We start from the raw sequence: 17,219 nt of genomic DNA, 5'->3' as shown, positions 1-17,219 counted from the left end.
TAAAATATATTTGGATGAAAAATTTAAATGAAATAATTCATTTTTTAAAGAATTTTAAATGTCTTAGAGTGAAATATCGTAGAGAAATTTACAAAGAATTTGAAATCTAAACATTTGTAAAAAAAATTAAAATAATTAAGTTTTGAAATTCTTTAAAAAAGTAAGAATTTAAAATTTTTCATATTTTTTCTTTTCTCCTTTTTTTCTTTTTGTTTTTTCCCCGACCTCTCTCACTTCTATTTCAAAGTCAACATAAAAAATATTAACAACTTTTAATTATTTAATATTTAAAAATATTTTTAAAATTATTAAATATTATCTAATATAAATTTTTAAAACTATTAAATATTTAAAAATTGAAATTTTTTATTTTTATAAAATTTAATCTTAAAATTTCAATATATATATATGAGGAGGGTTATATATATATATATATATATATATATATATATATATATATAATCAATTTTATTCAATTCAAAATTCAAATTACCATACTCAAAAGAATTTAAAATTTAAGAAATTTGAATAAACATATCCTAACAACATATTTTAAAATAATTAAAAAAAAAGTAATTCAAATTTTAAAAATTTTAAATTTCTTGAATTTCAAAAAATTTCATCTAAAATCAAGTACTTAGTTATATATTTTGGTTTGAAAACTTAATTATTATTTTTTAAGATAATTCAAGAACCTATCGATTAATTTAACTTTTTTTTATATTTTTCAGAAAAGGAATGTTTGTTTTAATATATAATATTGTAATTTTATGAGTTATGTTTTTTTTAATTGTAATATCTCAAAGTCAAGAACCAATCTGCATTCTATTTTTCAACATGCTAGACTTTACAGTCACTATCGTACTAGATTTTACAATCAGTATATCAAAATATAGAAAGATTTATTCATTTTATTGTGTCTAGGAAGATTTATTTCTAAATATAATATTATACTTTTAGATTACATTCTAAAAAGGAATATGTCTATAGATATTATTCTCGTGAAACAGGGAGTTCAAAATAAAAACAAAAGAATTAAAAGTTCTTTTATTAAGACCATCATGTGCCTATAATTTCGGCCGATTATTATCTGACATAATTGAATTTGAAATGTTGCACAGAACCTCGTCAAGATTATTGGAACTCAAGCAAAATTGTAATTTGTCTCTGATTGAAGATTTATCATAAATCTACTTTTAAAATTAGAGTATTGTGATATCAATACTTCGTGACATAGGTAGCTTTAACTTAAATAGTTTTGATATTTAAATTAATTAAACAAAAAAATAAAGTTAGTAAATACTTATCAAACATTAAAATTACTAAAAGAATTGTTTTGAAATAAAAACTTGAAGTATAAATCACTTTTCTCTGAATTTATTTTAAGTAAATGAATGTAAGAAATTAAAATCTTCTCAAGTAAATCTCCATACTCGAACCTTTTAAACGTGGGTTACTGTTGGCGTGGCGAGCGTGTTTGAAGACCAATAATATTGTGTTGACTGCGCGTGTCTGCAGCACCACACCTTTGCGACGAAACTTCTTTACCATATTCATCTTTTTATTTGAAATGGAAAAAAAGATGCAATCACCCAAAAGAATCAACCAATCCATCTAGAGTCTAGACACTATCTACGTATATTATATCTATACAATTACAACATCTCAGAACTATTTATCGAAGTCCTGACTACTACTACTACCACTAAAAATTTCTATGCTGCTGCTACGTGTTCAATATATACAGAATTATGTATTTAACATGCAAATACCCCCCTTATGAACCGCATTTTTGTTTCTTCCAAAAAGCTCATGATAATTAGGCAATACACTTGGCACAAGTCGATTCAAGCTCCTCCAGCTGCAGACCTTGAGAAGATTGTGAAAATTAACATGTTGTCAAAGCATGACTTGAATTTTCACATCGAAGTCACCCGCCAGATGCTATAAGCTGCCTCCCAAGTAGCCATTGCTACTGCCAGAACTGCCTAAAACGCAAGGCATATCACGAACAAGAAACCTCACGCTACGTGTGCCAATATCATCCAATATTTCTATACACTCTTGCAAATCAGCGTCATTCACCAACATCACCCATTCCTCTTCATCATCTAGATATTTGAGCTGGAATGACCCATTTTGTAGTTTGAATCTTGTTGCAACTTCTTCATATAGCCTGAAACAACCTGCAGATGGATCAAACTTGAAACGAATTGTGTCTTCTCCGTAGGTGGCTTTGACAATTAGTATTGACCCGCTATCAACAATGGTTGATTTGACTTTGGACTGGTTCTGGTTCTGGAAACTCTCAGAACCTGATGAATTGCTATGCATCATTGAACCAGAGCCATTAGATGAGTCTGTCAAGCTTGAGGAAGTAGGGTGGTTAGGTTCAACAACCCCATCATCCCCATCCACACCGATGTCCATCTCATCACCAATCAAGTAACGTGAACTCGGGCCAACGATATTGTGTTTAAATTTTTCTACTCTCAAACCACCCTTGTTTGGAATCCTTTCATCCCGTTCTTTTGCAAGAAAAGAACCCAAACAAGCTTGTTCAGCACAATCTTGCACCTTGGTGCAAAGGCTTGCTGTCTGGCCCGAACCATCATCCATTGCCATTGATTTTGAATCTTCACTACAATCAACTGCGTTCTTCAATTTTCCCTCCAACTTAATTGAAAAATTCTCATCTTCACTACAAGGTGCAGTTGGTACTGAGACTGCCTCTAGTGTATCAGGCGCACAGTCTTTTATAGTATTTTTCTCAGGAAACATAAGACTCTTGTGTGCATCAATTTCCTGGATGATTGACCCTCCTGCTACAAATGCCCCCACAGAGGGATCAAACTTCAACCCTCCTTCCACTCCCTGGACAGAGTTGAGCACAGTCTGTATCTTCTTCAATGATCGATTCACTTTATTAATCTTGCGTGATGGCCACCTTGAAATTCCATGTTGCCTGCATATCCTTTTCAGAGTTGTTGGGCAAACTGGTCAAAGAAGAAATATTTGTCAAGAACATACTTGTTTCAATTAACAAGAATTTCCTTTTAGAAATATTGAACATCTTTTTTGGACAACCAAATGGCATTCTTTATTTAAGATATAACAGATGTAATGTAATACTCTATCAAGTTAAATTGTTACAAACGATGATGTTATTGAATTACACTTGGCTTTGAAGTTAGGATACCGCAAGTCGCACTTTGTAAACACCTCTCTTGTATATTTCAATATATTAATTAACAATTGAGTATTGCTTAAAATTCAAAGTCGTAACATGCAATCGGCACCATTTAAACAGTTCCACCATAAGATAATGAGTGAAATGCATTCATTGTTTTCCATACAAAGTAGTAACTACAGAAGAAAAATGAAATTCATAATAGCTTTCAGAAGGTATACAGCTCAAATGATGGTTAAGATTAACCGATAACCCCAACAAGTGCAAATCTAATAAAAACTAACACCAGTCATCTTAACCCAAAATAAATAGGCCAGATCAATGAATACACAGAAATTAGTATAGATAATGTGGGAATCTAACCACCAATGTGTTTTGCAGCATCCTTCAGACTACCAGAAAAGTATTGCTGGAGAACACTCAGACTAACATTCTTCTCTAGCGTACTTCTATTTTTCTGGACCTGCCTTTTTGATCCATTTCTTTCCTACACGACAAAAAGATGTTTCACCGGAAATATTAAAAACGATTACACTACCAATAAATTACAATGTTGATGCATAAACTATATAAAGTTTTTGAACCATTAGCATACACATTTATAACATAAATAAATCAAGTGTGATGGACATTCAGTATTTTTGTTCCCTGTTCTACTCCATGACTCAATCACTTGTAGCAAATGTTTCCTAGGATAGAGAAGCAATTTCACATTTAATTCCACCATTATCACTATAATAATAAATTATCATCAGCCAATACTTGTAGATACAGAATCATCAATTCCAACAGAAATTTTATATCGGAGCATCCCTTGTGAAATTTATTTTAAACAGAATAAATAACCATCACAGCACTACATTCCTTGTCCACGTAAAAATAGAAGATAAAGAAATCTCATAGTGGTTAGCACTATTAAAAAAAATCAAGAATCAGGACTTACATGATCCAATGCTTACAATGCAGTTCCATGTTAAGAATGTCATTATTGTTGTGTGATTAAGAAAGTCTTCTTGGTTAAGTAAAGAATTACCAGAAATATATGAATTTTAAGAACTTTAAGAATGCTTATTATATTCATTAGCTAGCCATACATTTCAGGAGGAAAGCTATTCACAAAGTTACACATTAACAAGAACGTGCTATCACAAATTTTGCAAGATAATAAAATTCATTTATTAGGGTCAAAGAATGGCCTGTGTACCTGGCTAGGAGAAGGCTCAATTTCATTGTTTCCAAGGTTAGTTGCCTTCAATGACATCTTCTGGGAAGAATCACGGTCACCATTTATTAATGGTATTTGAGAGTTTCTACTTGACAAAGGAAAAAAACTAGGTACATTTTTCTTTCCAAATCCCACTTGTGAGCTTCCTATTCCTGATAATTCGACATCTGAAACTGTCCTCAAACTCCTACAAATCCTCTGCATGGTACCTGAGAGGTTGTCTAATAAAAGTTGTTGCTCTGAACTCCCTCTCATATTGGCAGGCAGAAAGAATTCCAATATGTAATCATCATCATTAGTATAAGTACTCCTTAGCCTAATTGCAACTGCAGCATTCAAATTATACTTGCGTGCATGATGGACAAGTGGATATTCACTAATATCATACGTCTTCACATCCGGATAGAAGAAAGGATGGTTTGATTGAAGAGCTTTCCCAGCTACACCTTTTCCTTCCTCAAGATGATGTTCCATGCATGCACGGACAAATCCTGTCATTGCTCTGTCAGTTATATAGCAAGCTGATTCTTCAATGCACAGTATGCCTTTTTCACTGGAAGTTGAATGACCCTCTTTAATTTGTATCCTTGTAGCTTCACCTCTGGAGCCCTCAGTGTAACAGGGAATCCATGTCAGTGCCAGCGGTAATCTATGAGCATGACAGACAGAACGTAACACATCAACTATCTCAGTCAAAGTAGCTTTTTTGTTGTTTGAAAGACACTGCAGAAGAGCAAATAATATTGTAAGTGCAAAACTCCATATAAAACAACATCTCAATCACCCTATCCCCAAATTAATATTTGAAGATAGTTCAGCTCAACTTGCTTTTTTCTTGCCTCACAATTAAGATGGGGAAATATCAATAGGCAAAGTAAAAGTCTACGCAAATATACCTCGGGAAGAAGTCGAAGAGGCTTAGTAGTCCTTAAATTTACAAGCTGCAGAAAGTCATGATAAATACATTTATCATTACTACCTTCAATTGTAATATAATGTGAAAAATTAAAGAAAGGTTACATTTTGTAAGAAATTGAAGAGCAATAAATTGAGGGTAAGGAAAATTCTGAACTTTAGGGCCAAGTCAAGTGATGATGCAACATTAGATGCAGTGAGACAGACAAAAAGTGCAGAAAGGGAAATAACAGAAGAAAAAGCAAAAGATACCTGAAGTGCACGACAAACAATTTCCAATTCTTTGTCAAAATCTGCCTTTTCCTTTGTAGTGACAAGTTCCAGTACAGCACAGCACGGCAGTTCAGAGTGCATATCAAATATGGGAAATGCAATTGATCCACGAACCTTGTGATTAATTGCATGTTCAAACCTTAAGTACTCACTCATACTGTAATAACCAACATCTGAAGTCCACTCAGGAACTTTGGAGGTAAACACACGACCAGGAAGTCCTAGGAAACAACCAGATTTTCCTTCTGCAGAAAATGTAAATGTCCTGGACACTTCACGATACCCTGCGAGCATTTGATCTAGCAAATAAGGTTGCTCACTTGTGCTTAAGATGAATTGATCACCATGCTTTATGGGTACCCAAACTTGAGCCAATATTCCCCCACCAGCTGATTCCTTAAAGAAGGACAAAGCCCTCAGCATTCTCTCATCAAGTGACAAACCAGGTGGCCTGGACATAATATAATTTCCGGTATCAAAGGCATTACTATGTTGAGAAGAGCCATTAGTTTTTAGCTTAGAATTCAAGTTATTTCCATCATTTGAGTTGCTGAAGAAACCAAGTAGGGTATCCATTTGCTGACACCCAACTTTCTCCCCATACATGGGCGAGCTTTCCATATCATTGTTATTTTTGCCAACTCGTGACATATAGCATTGCCCACTGTTCTGTTGGACTAGATTGAATCCATCAGGCAACGGATATGGTAACGAGGCAAATGATGGAAGCTCATTAGCCAAAATCTGATCAGTTATGGATGGGCTATCGCACAAGCCAGCATAAGTATCAAAGTTCATGAGCTCAGAAAAGCTATTGGGCATATCCTCTGATATTGAATTTCTCATTCCACCATCTAACGATGTTGACCCCTCCAACTGTGCTCTAGAAGATTGCCAATCCCCAATGCCTCCTCCCTTGGGGGAAAAAGGGTATTCCATACTTAGGTTGGGTATGGAATTATTGAAATTTAACCAATGTTAAAGTTCCTCTGTGTAGAAATTTGCTCGAGACATTGCATCCATGTTCATAGGCATTCTTGAAGTCTGTAAGTTTGTATGCTCAAATTAACTACCTATATCATCAAACAAATTAACATCAGCAAAAAGAAAACCCAAAAATAAAATTTCCAACATCAATAATTAGCAAACCTACACTATCACAAGAGCAAATTCTTGAAAATTGCTGAGATTTAAGCACTGTACAGGCACAGGCACATGCTAAAGATCAAACAAAAAGTATTTTTTTTAAGAGAAGAGAATTAATAATTTCCACTCCTCGGGCAAAAAACATGCTGCATCAGCAAAACGTTGATCACGTTAAACTTGCTCTAGCCTATATGGGGGTGTTTTCCAGTAAAACAAAATAAAATGCCCAACATAAATCGGCATATTTCGAATTTACTAATTACACCAAGAACTGACGTTGAGCTGATTTACAGTCCTTCAGAAGGCACAAATTAAATATTTATCTAACTAACATCCATCTTATCCATCCTTCTCATTGTCAACCGTCTTCACCACTAGAAAAATCCACCATCAAACTTTAAACCTTGTCTTTGAAACTAGAGGTTCCCAAAGAAAATTCAATCAAAAAGCCAGGTTGAAAAGAGATGAATTGAAAAGACATCTCAAACACATACAGTAAACGAGTCTTGGTTTAAAAACTCAGAGCGACCATTCAACACCAAAAAAAAAAAAACAGACACGCATAGTGTAAAAATCAAGTCATTAAAAAACTAACAAAGTTAACTGAATAACATGGAAATTAGGGTTCCCAAAACCTGAATGTTGGTGGGGAGTAGAGAGAAACGGTGTAAGATACAAGGGGGAGAGAGAATTTGTGAAGCTCATCAAAAATTGGCAAATAGTGAAATAGATTAGTGAGGGGGTTGCAATCCTCGTTTTGGTATGCGAAATGAAATGAACAAAAAGCAAATGAGGAGACAATAAATTTTGCAAAGAAATTGGGGATTGCTAACATGTGAACTATGAAGTGAACCCTATAAGATAGAAATAGCTTAGGTAGGACAAGCAGCGAATGAATCACCGACCTTAAAATCCTCGAGCATGACGAAATCTTTGTCCATAGAATTCAACAAAACAGGAGCAGCTCAGCTCTGAAGTGAACGCAGTGATAGTTTAAAAATAATAAAATTAAAATTAAGAAGAAGAAAAAATCCGAACAGAAATTTGGTGACGGAAGTACCAGAGAAAAGAAGAGAAGAGAAGGGTTGCTAAAAATAGAAAGACGGTTTTGGTAGCCGTTTACACCCTTGTACGGCGTTTTTAACTATGCCATCATATCTTACACCGTTTCGATCGGAGATTTTCATTTTCATTCCTATAAAATATAAATGAGTTAAGGCTTAAATATATATTTAGTGTACTTAAATTTAGGATAAATTTATTTTAATTTTTTAAATTTAAAATTATTATTTTTAGTCTCTATAATTTAAAAAAAAATTAATTTTTATATTCAAATTTTGTTAAAAAATTTATCAAATATTATTATATAAAATTTATCTATTAATATTTCTATCATTAAAAATATCACATTAAATCCGTTTAATATTGTATAACTGTCTTAATTAATCACTTTCAAATATTTTATTGGTGATTTAAGGGGACTAAAACAAAATTTTTAAAAATTACAAAAATTAAATATAAAAATTTTATATTTTAAAAACTAAAAATAAATTTATCTTAAATTTGAGAGACTAAAAACATATTTAAGTAATAAATTAAATATTTTTATTCCAGTGGAACTTTGTCTCAAGGATCTCGCTTTTTTTTTTTTTATCCACGATATTCAGAATCGTTAGTGGGACACTGATTTTTTTTTTCATTAGTATCATCAAACTATATTTTGTGTCCATTTGGAAAGAATTATCTATGTGCATGGATGTATTAACATTTAGGAGATTATTTCGATTTAATTAATTTTCTAAAATTCAAGTTTTTGCAAATGGGTTCAATATTTAAAATAAAAGTTTGAGTTTAAGATATATGCAACTGTGTTAAATGTTTAAAAATAAAGTTGCACATAGTGAACCTACTTAATTGAACAGAATTGTCTCTTATAAAGAATGTTTATGAAACTTTTTGTTCATTAAAATTCCGTAGCTTTTGCTTATTAAATTTGGAACTATAATATTATTTTGTTAAATTCAATGTCTTGTGGTTTGGATTGATTTGGTTAATTTATTTTTAATAAATTAATGTTTGAAATATCTTTATAGGCATATGAGATGTTAAAAATGGATGTATTACTGTATATACCTATTATAAAAATGATATCATGATATGTAATATTTTAGTTTTTATTTTTTAATAGATTACTATATACTTTAAATGTTTAAAAAATTAATTTTTCATATTTTCTCTGAATATTCATTCATAATCATTTAATATGTTATTTATGTAAGATATATAAAGTGTATCGGTCATATATATATATATATAAAATAATTGCTTGTTATGCGAACTTTTCATTTGTCTTATTCAATCATGTTTAGTTTCATTTTAATATTATTGACTTTTTGGAGAGAGTTTATTTAATATTTTTATTATATTTGTCATATTAAAGGAAAGATTTATTTTCTCACAAACAATAATCAATTATTAAAATTAAATATATATTTTATCTTTAAAATTTAAATATTATTTTTATACATTATTTTTTATTTATTTCAATATTTTTTAACTTTTTTTTAATGCATCATTTTATATTTATTTCAACATTTTTTAAATCTCTTATCTCTCTGAATATATATTTTTCATATTTATTACAAATTTTTTATAAAATTAACTATAATTAAAAAAAATTATATTATAATATAAATTATTTATCATAAATTTAAAATATAGTTTATATTCAATTATGTAAATTATTTATTATAAATTTAGTTATATAAAATAAATAATTTATCCTGTACATTGGAAAGAATAAAAGGGTAATAATAAGTAAATGAAAATTTATTAGCTAAGATAAAAATAAAGTTGCATTTTCTATCAATTGTTCATTTTATTAAATTATATTTTGCTAAGATAAATATTTTTAGGGTTATCATTTCAGTACTATATTATTGTACATATTTATATATTTGTGTTGTTATATTATTTTAGTCATTTGTGCAAATTCTACACATATATGTTATTATACATATATTTAAATATTAATTATATATTAATCATAAGTAGTTAAATATTTATTTTCACCGCAAATAACTGAATTGTAAAATATGATAAATTGGTGGATCATTACATAATTCAAATAAATAAAAAATCTGTTTTTTATTCTCCATTTGTTCAATTGATACTTTATTTTATTTCTTTTTTTTTTAACTGATTTAGCGATTCGCAGTAAATATAAAAAAAATAGATTTAGCATTTTAAAATAACTTAGTAGCTTTGTTAAAACAATGGATCAAAGCCAATTAGCTTGATATAAAAAGTTTAAATCAAACAAAATTTTACATGTATAGAGAGAGCGAGAGGAAGGGGAAGAGAATAAGAATAACCAAATAGTTTTAGAGTCCATCACATTACAAACTCGTTGTAAATAGATCTGATTAAGGTATTAACAAACAAAAATACTTTTATTGTTCTCAAATTTTTGTTTAAGGTATTAACAACATCATAATATTGTTAATAAAAAAACGTTATCATTAATCATTACTAGTATAATATGGTTATAATTTTTTTACATAAAAAATATTTTTTTAGTAATAAAAAATTAATATTATACCATATGTTATAAAAATGAATTATAAAAGGGTCAACTATTTAATCCACAAAATTATTTTTTATTTTTTGAAAAATATTAGTTTCATAATGACTTGTGATTAAGGATAGCAAATAAACTCGTACTTGTGAGTAATATTCGAACTTATCTCAACTTTGACAGAGAATACTTGATTTGGCTAAATACGAGTACAGGTAAAACCCGAAATATTAAATCGGGGACAGAGACGAGATGCATGTTTAATACTCGTTCCTCATTTGATTGTTTTAAAAAAAATTAATATTTAATTATGTGTAATTTTATTATGATGTGAAACATTTGTGATTATTTAATTATTAAGAAGTCTTTTGATTAAAATATTAGATAAACAAATAACTCAATTATAATTGTAATATAATGGAAAGATAAGCTAAAAATTATTGTGTATTTTTTTGCAAAAAAAAAACTTTGATAGGTACGGGAGTACAAGTACGTATACCCGATACTCGACGAAGATCGGGATGAGATGAAAATTACATACCTAACAGAGATAGTGATGGGTTTGAATCGCGAAGACGGGGATGTGTATCGTAAAACCATACCCAATTTGCCTCGTTGTCATGCCTACTCATAATAAACAAAATGGTTAGCCCATGGTTTTTTTTTAAATATAATTATTACTCTCTTTTTTGTTTGTTAAAATATTTATAATTTTACTTATTTTATTTTTTAGTTCTTGTAGTTTAAAAATAAATATTTTTAGTCTTTATATTTATATTTTTCATGTATTTTTAAATCATATAGTTTAAGATAGTTTCTTTACTTTTTATATTTATAATTTTTTAATCTTTTTAGTTTTTTTTTTTAACGTTGATAATTTTATATAGATGTGACAAAAGTAATTAAATTTCGTGTGTTTGATATCAAATTTATTTTGTTAGAACTATTCTAAATTACAATCTTTCATAACCATTTTGTAAATTTGAACCCTTACTCACAATATCGATTATTTAGACACGCTTTTTTATCCTTATAAAATTGAATGTCTTTGCCACATCAACACAAAATATAATGTTAAAAAAATTGACAATAGATACTAAAAGAGTCACAAAACTATAAATATAAACTAAAAAATTTCATGTTAAATTACAGAAACTAAAAAATTGAAGAATATAAGTATAGGGTTTTTAAAAGTTTATTTTAAACAATAAAGACTAAAAGTAAAGTAAGTAGATTTATAAAAATTAAAAAAATATTATAACTTTTTTTAGTAAAATTTTATTTTTATTTACTTGTTAGTTTCAAATTTCAAAACAACATTAATTAATGTATTGTCAATTATATCATTATATTTCACTTGATTTTTAATTGATTTACACATGACAACTAATATGTAATTATTATGAAATAAAAATAAAGAAAAATATAATAAGAAACATTAAAATCACTTTATGCGAAATAGAAACGTTTATCATGTTTTTTATTTGTGTCAAACAACCTTAATTAAAGCAATAATTATTAAAAAGAAAAAACACAAAGTTAGTATTTCTTAACAACATAAATGATATTTTCTATTACACATATACGAGGAAATCTATTTGCTCCAGGATTAAGTTTATTTTAACTTATTATATTTAATAACACATGTTTTACATTAAATTTTAATTATTTAATCGTTAAATTTAAAACTTTTAATATATAAATAAAGTCTATAAATTTTTAAATAATTTAAAAATTATTTAATATTTTATTTTATTAATTCAAGTTAATATGTAAATAAATTTATAATTATCCATCTATTTGAATAAATGAAATTAAATATCAAATAATTTTCAATTTTTTAAAAAATTTATAAATTTAATTAAATTAAATTAAATATAGAACACAAGTTATTAAATGAAATACATTTTAATAAATTTAATTATGGAATAAACAAATCTACCTATATATATATATATAAATTTAAACCGAGAAAAATACATGCATGTACCATAAATTTTCAAATTTTGTTTTCATGAATTCCCGATTTGTGGCGTCTTTAATTTTGTTTTAGCAAAGATGGCATAAGTAGCGTAACGCGTAAAACTTTGACAAAGAGAAGCTTTGAAGTTTGAATGATGGCAGTGGGACTTGGAAATTGGAATATTGGGATTACCTTCCCTTTTTCTTTGGGATTTCATATCATCTTCTTTATTACCATACCAATTTCTACGCCACTCCTAACTAAGTTCTCAAAATTCTGCAAATTACGTATTTCATTTGAGTTGAGAAATTGATCTCTAACTTTATAAAGAAAACTTTATGATAATTTAATACATTTAAATTGTTAAATTTGTAATAATTTATTATAATTTTTATATTTTAAAGTAAGAGAATCTGAATCTAGAGTTCACGATGCCATGGACTATTTTTTTTTTTAGAAAACAAAAACAATACTATATTTTCTTTCAACAAAATCATATAATAAGAAATGGCTCTTTTAATTTTTTATATATTAAAATAATGAAACTATTCCGGTTAGATGTACACGTCTTGATTTGAAAAACTCAACTTATTCAATGCCTCACATTAATTAACACAATTTATGTAACTTCCTAAGAATACTGTTTCGTCTCTTTTACGATATTATGCACACTACGATTTCTTGTATGTATATCACAAGGTCTGCTGTACCTTATCTAAATTATAAATAAGGGAAGAGACACTTGTATGAAAAGATGATTGTGAGAGAAAAAAATATTGAAATTTCATACTTCTGAGTAAATAATCATAATAGTATAAGTAATTAATATGAATCCATTTATTTTAAGAATAAGTTTATATAGATTTATTTTATTTAATAATTTATATTATATATTAAATTTTAATTATTTAATTAATGAATTAAAATTTTTAATATATAAGTTAAATTTATAAAAATTTTAAAACTATGTGATATCATGTTTTATTAATTTAAATTCACATATAATTATAAAAATATTTTATACATTGATTTAAATTAATGAAGCGAAATATTAAATAATTTTTAATTTTTTTAAACTTTATAAAAAATTTATACATTAAAAAAACTTAATTCAACAATTAAATTGGTTAAAATTTGATATACAATATGACTTATTAAGTGAATTAAGTTTAATTAAACTTAATAAGTGACTCCCTCTCTATTTTTATATTAATATATAAAAGTTATATCTATATTAATATATAAATGAAATACTCATTTTAACAGTCACGTTAATTTTTACATTTGATAGATCATTATATATTTTATTATTAACAAAATTTTAAAATTATTATTTTTAACAAATCTATTACTTAAACTCAAGACACTGAGAATTGGGATCAACCGTAACACCAATTGAATTAGTATATTTTTATTATGTAATTATTTTATTTTTAAAATAAATACAAAAAATATTTTGATCCCAATAGAGTGAGAGAGAGAGATTTTAAAAGTTGTGGAAAGAAATGGTTTAGAAAAAAAAAGTTATGAAAATAAAATTATAAGATGTATAATGTGAATTGAGAAAAAAGGTGAATCAAAAATAGAAACTAAATTGAAGCTCCTTAAAGAGCTATCTATGCTCCTTTATATATAACAAGAGAATAAATGTAATTGGTGTCTCTCTTATTAAAGGAAAAAAAAAGATAGTTATTTAAAAGTGTGTCTCTCTCATTTAATAAAAATTAAAACAAAAAAAAATTATAGAGTGCGGTAGTTATTTTAAAAAGTGTGAGTGATTTATAATTTATAAAAGAGTAATTTATGGATAAAATTAAAATTAAAATATATGTAAAAAAAGATTTATCATTTTTATAATAGTCATAAATTCATAATAGTTGTAAAGGTTTCCTCAACAGTTGCCTTTTATATATAGTAAAGAAACATTGATATTTACATTATTATTTGAGGGAATGGTGTTATTTAATATCTATATTTTTGGATAATCTTACTGTTATAACTATATATATATATATATATATAATTTTACTTTATAATTATCTATATTTTTAATAATCACTTATTATGATATAATTTTTTAATTATTTTTTTAAAATAATTTATATAATTATAAAATACCTTTTATACGCTAGTAAATGTAATATAGATAATTTATGAAACATAATTTATGAAACGTAACTTATTTAAGTGAATAAAAGTGTCGCCTTATCTGAATTATAAATATAATTTATGAAATCTAACTTATTTAGTTGAATAAGATTTGTGACTGCCGTAAATTTTTTCCCACTAAGTTCAGTTTTCAACAAAAAAAATTATATATATTATATTTAATTACTTTTTTTCTTCATAGGTTCACTAATTTTATATTTTAGTTTCTACAATCAAAATTTTTTCATATACATTACATTTATGATTTTAGTTTACGTCTTTCATAAAGATTAAAAGGTTAAATTTATAAAAATATAAAATATATATATATATATATATATATAATAATTATAATTGAGACTAACAGATAAAATTGATGAAATTAAACGATAGTAAAATTAGAACTTGTAACATTATACTTAGAGATTTTTTTTTCCTAATTGAGTGATATGTGTGTATGTTTTCTTTTTTGCTTAAGTTAAGAATCATGGTGACTAAAATCTTTGCTTCTTCTTCTCTTAGTTTTGAAAAGGCCTTAGTTTTGGGTGCTTCAGGGTTGGTTCCAGTTTCTTCTCCCTATAGTTAAGAAATTATGGGTTGGTCCGGAGCTTGGGAGTAGGGATAAGAATAGGTCAAGTTAAACTTTGAATATATAGATTGAGTTTATTTTACAAAATTAAAATATAAGTTTGGCCTATAATCTATTATAGACTTTTTTATAAATTTAATTTTTCTAAGTCTGGACTAACATATTAACTTATTTAAAAGTCTATTTATATTAATAATGTTAACTAAGTCAATAAACATAATTTTTAAAAATTCAATAAATTTATTTTTAAAATGTAATTTAGTTGACATTATTGAAATTTAAATTTTAAAAGAAATATTAGAAAAAACTTTAATCATTTTTTGTTAAAAGGTCAATTCATGCATAACTATGTATATTGTTGTACACTCACACATAGGTCATAAGTTTATAAATCAAAAATTAATTGAATAGAAAAAAAATTTAAATATTAATCATTTATTCATAGTTTTAAAAACCGGACCGGTCATCAAACCGGTTAAGGTATTGGGTCAGTGGGTCAAAGGTTGAATCGGTGGGTCACTGGTTGAACCGTATGACTCGATTTTTATTTATTTATATTAAAAAATATTCATATTAAATATATTTATACTTATAAATTTTAATAAATTCATATCTTATTTTAAATTTAAAATTTTCTATCTTATTTAAAATTATTTTTATTTTTATTTTGTAAAAAAATACATAAAAAAATTACATGTTAAACGGTATATTAATACAAATTAAAAATATAAATAATATGTACATATATAATATGCTTGCAATTAATATCACAAAATAATATATGTAATATTTACATAGATATTGAATTATTAAATATATAATTTAAAATTAATAATATACTTAAAAGTTATTTAAGTTGTATATATTGCAAACAAATATATTAGAACAAGTAGTCATTGTTGTATTTAATAAGACTCCTTGCTTTTTCATTAAAAGATTCAATTTTCATTATTATTTTTGTGATTTATGGTCCCTTAAAAAAAATTTATAAAAAAAAATGGTTGAACCAGTTTGACCCACCGGTTCACCGGTTGAACCGGAAAATTGACCGGTTCAATCCGGTTTGAAGCGGGTCGACTGCATAACCGATCCAACTTCAGATTCGGACCGGCTGGACCACCGGTTCCCGGTCCGACCGGCCGGGTCGGTTCGGGTTTTAAAACACTACATTTATTTTTGTTTTATAATTTTATTTATTTATTTATTTATTTATTTTTAATAATATATGTATATTAATTTTTTATTATATTATATAAATAAATAGACTAACCTATCAGGTTTAGTAGTATTTTTTATAAAGCATAAACCCAATCTTTTTATATAAATAGGTTTTTCTAAAAGTCTAAACTTGATTTTTTTTATTAAACATGTTAGGCTAGATCAAACTTTAAAAATGTTAGGTAATAAGTGTTTGTTTAAGACCTAATTCTCATCCTTACTTAGAAGGTTCAGAGCTCGGACATTCTTCATCAATCTTCTTCTTCTTTCTTTTCTTCAATTTTGGTTGCTTAGAATCGAGGTAAGGAAACTATGACTTGATCTTGGTAGATGATTGTGTGGATTTTTATGTTGCATGGGTAATACGAATGTTCGTTGATGCATAATTATTTAAATGTTAAACTAATTTGTTAGGAGACTTGTTGTTCTTAGTTTATTGGAGATTTTGAGGTATTTAAGATTTTTGAGGGAAAACCTTGATATTATATCCAAATTTTTATTATGAGTTGTTTTGCCATTGAAAATTGAAGTATTATGATCCTTTAGATGATTTTTTATGATTTATATTTGAGTTTGGAGCTTTAGATGGAATAAAGAGGTATAAAAACATTAAAATTGCAAAAAAAAAATATAGATAGTCTTTATCATGAAATGGAGTCGTTTTGAAACGACTAATCGGAATTGAAAATGAGAAATAAGAGTGTCTTTGAATAAAAATGATTGAGTCATTTTGAAATGACCAAACAAAAATGGAGATGATAATTAAGAATGTTTCTATAAGTATTGTGATTTTACAAGTTTTTTTTTTTTACGATATCATTGATGTATTGTATCTTATCCATATTTTATTTATATTAGTGAGAAAAAAGACAATGATACTAGTGTCTACATGAAAAAAAAAAGACAAAATAATAAATTTATCATAATAATTTATATGATTATTAGAGATTATATATAATTATTAAAGATAACATA

At 26.8% G+C, this 17,219-nt stretch overlaps 1 protein-coding gene across 4 annotated transcripts; it reads right to left on the bottom strand.

Annotated features, from left to right (window-relative positions):
* Positions 1-1,540: 1,540 nt before the first annotated feature.
* Positions 1,541-7,914, bottom strand: LOC109805564 (protein NLP8). Of its 4 annotated transcripts, XM_020367697.3 has the most exons (7): positions 7,810-7,914; positions 7,655-7,720; positions 5,583-6,676; positions 5,312-5,356; positions 4,395-5,138; positions 3,554-3,677; positions 1,541-2,996 (listed from the first exon to the last, which is right to left on the bottom strand). In XM_020367697.3, exons 3-7 carry the CDS (start codon positions 6,540-6,542, stop codon positions 1,945-1,947), a joined length of 2,925 nt encoding a protein of 974 aa, XP_020223286.1. In that variant the 5' UTR covers positions 6,543-6,676; positions 7,655-7,720; positions 7,810-7,914; the 3' UTR covers positions 1,541-1,944. The 4 variants fall into 4 exon arrangements, with proteins under 4 accessions (XP_020223286.1, XP_082921185.1, XP_082921186.1 ...); XM_083065059.1 differs by having other exon boundaries at positions 7,655-7,897; XM_083065060.1 differs by lacking the exons at positions 7,655-7,720; positions 7,810-7,914 and adding an exon at positions 7,385-7,601.
* Positions 7,915-17,219: the final 9,305 nt, after the last annotated feature.

Source organism: Cajanus cajan, chromosome 10 (genome assembly GCF_000230855.2).
Source record: "Cajanus cajan strain Asha chromosome 10, NIPB_CcT2T_4, whole genome shotgun sequence".
Taxonomy (NCBI): domain Eukaryota; kingdom Viridiplantae; phylum Streptophyta; class Magnoliopsida; order Fabales; family Fabaceae; genus Cajanus; species Cajanus cajan.
Note: the sequence above shows the minus strand (reverse complement) of the source record. Positions and strands in the feature narration are given on the sequence as shown.

Bases quoted from the DNA above. Each gene is read 5' to 3' on its own strand.
- LOC109805564 (XM_020367697.3), bottom strand. From the start codon at position 6,542: ATGGAATACCCTTTTTCCCCCAAGGGAGGAGGCATTGGGGATTGGCAA. The intron at 5,357-5,582 runs GTATCTTTTGCT...GACTTTCTGCAG, and splicing joins TTGTTTGTCGTGCACTTCAG to CTTGTAAATTTAAGGACTAC. The intron at 3,678-4,394 runs GTACACAGGCCA...TTTGTCGTGTAG, and splicing joins TTGAGCCTTCTCCTAGCCAG to GAAAGAAATGGATCAAAAAG.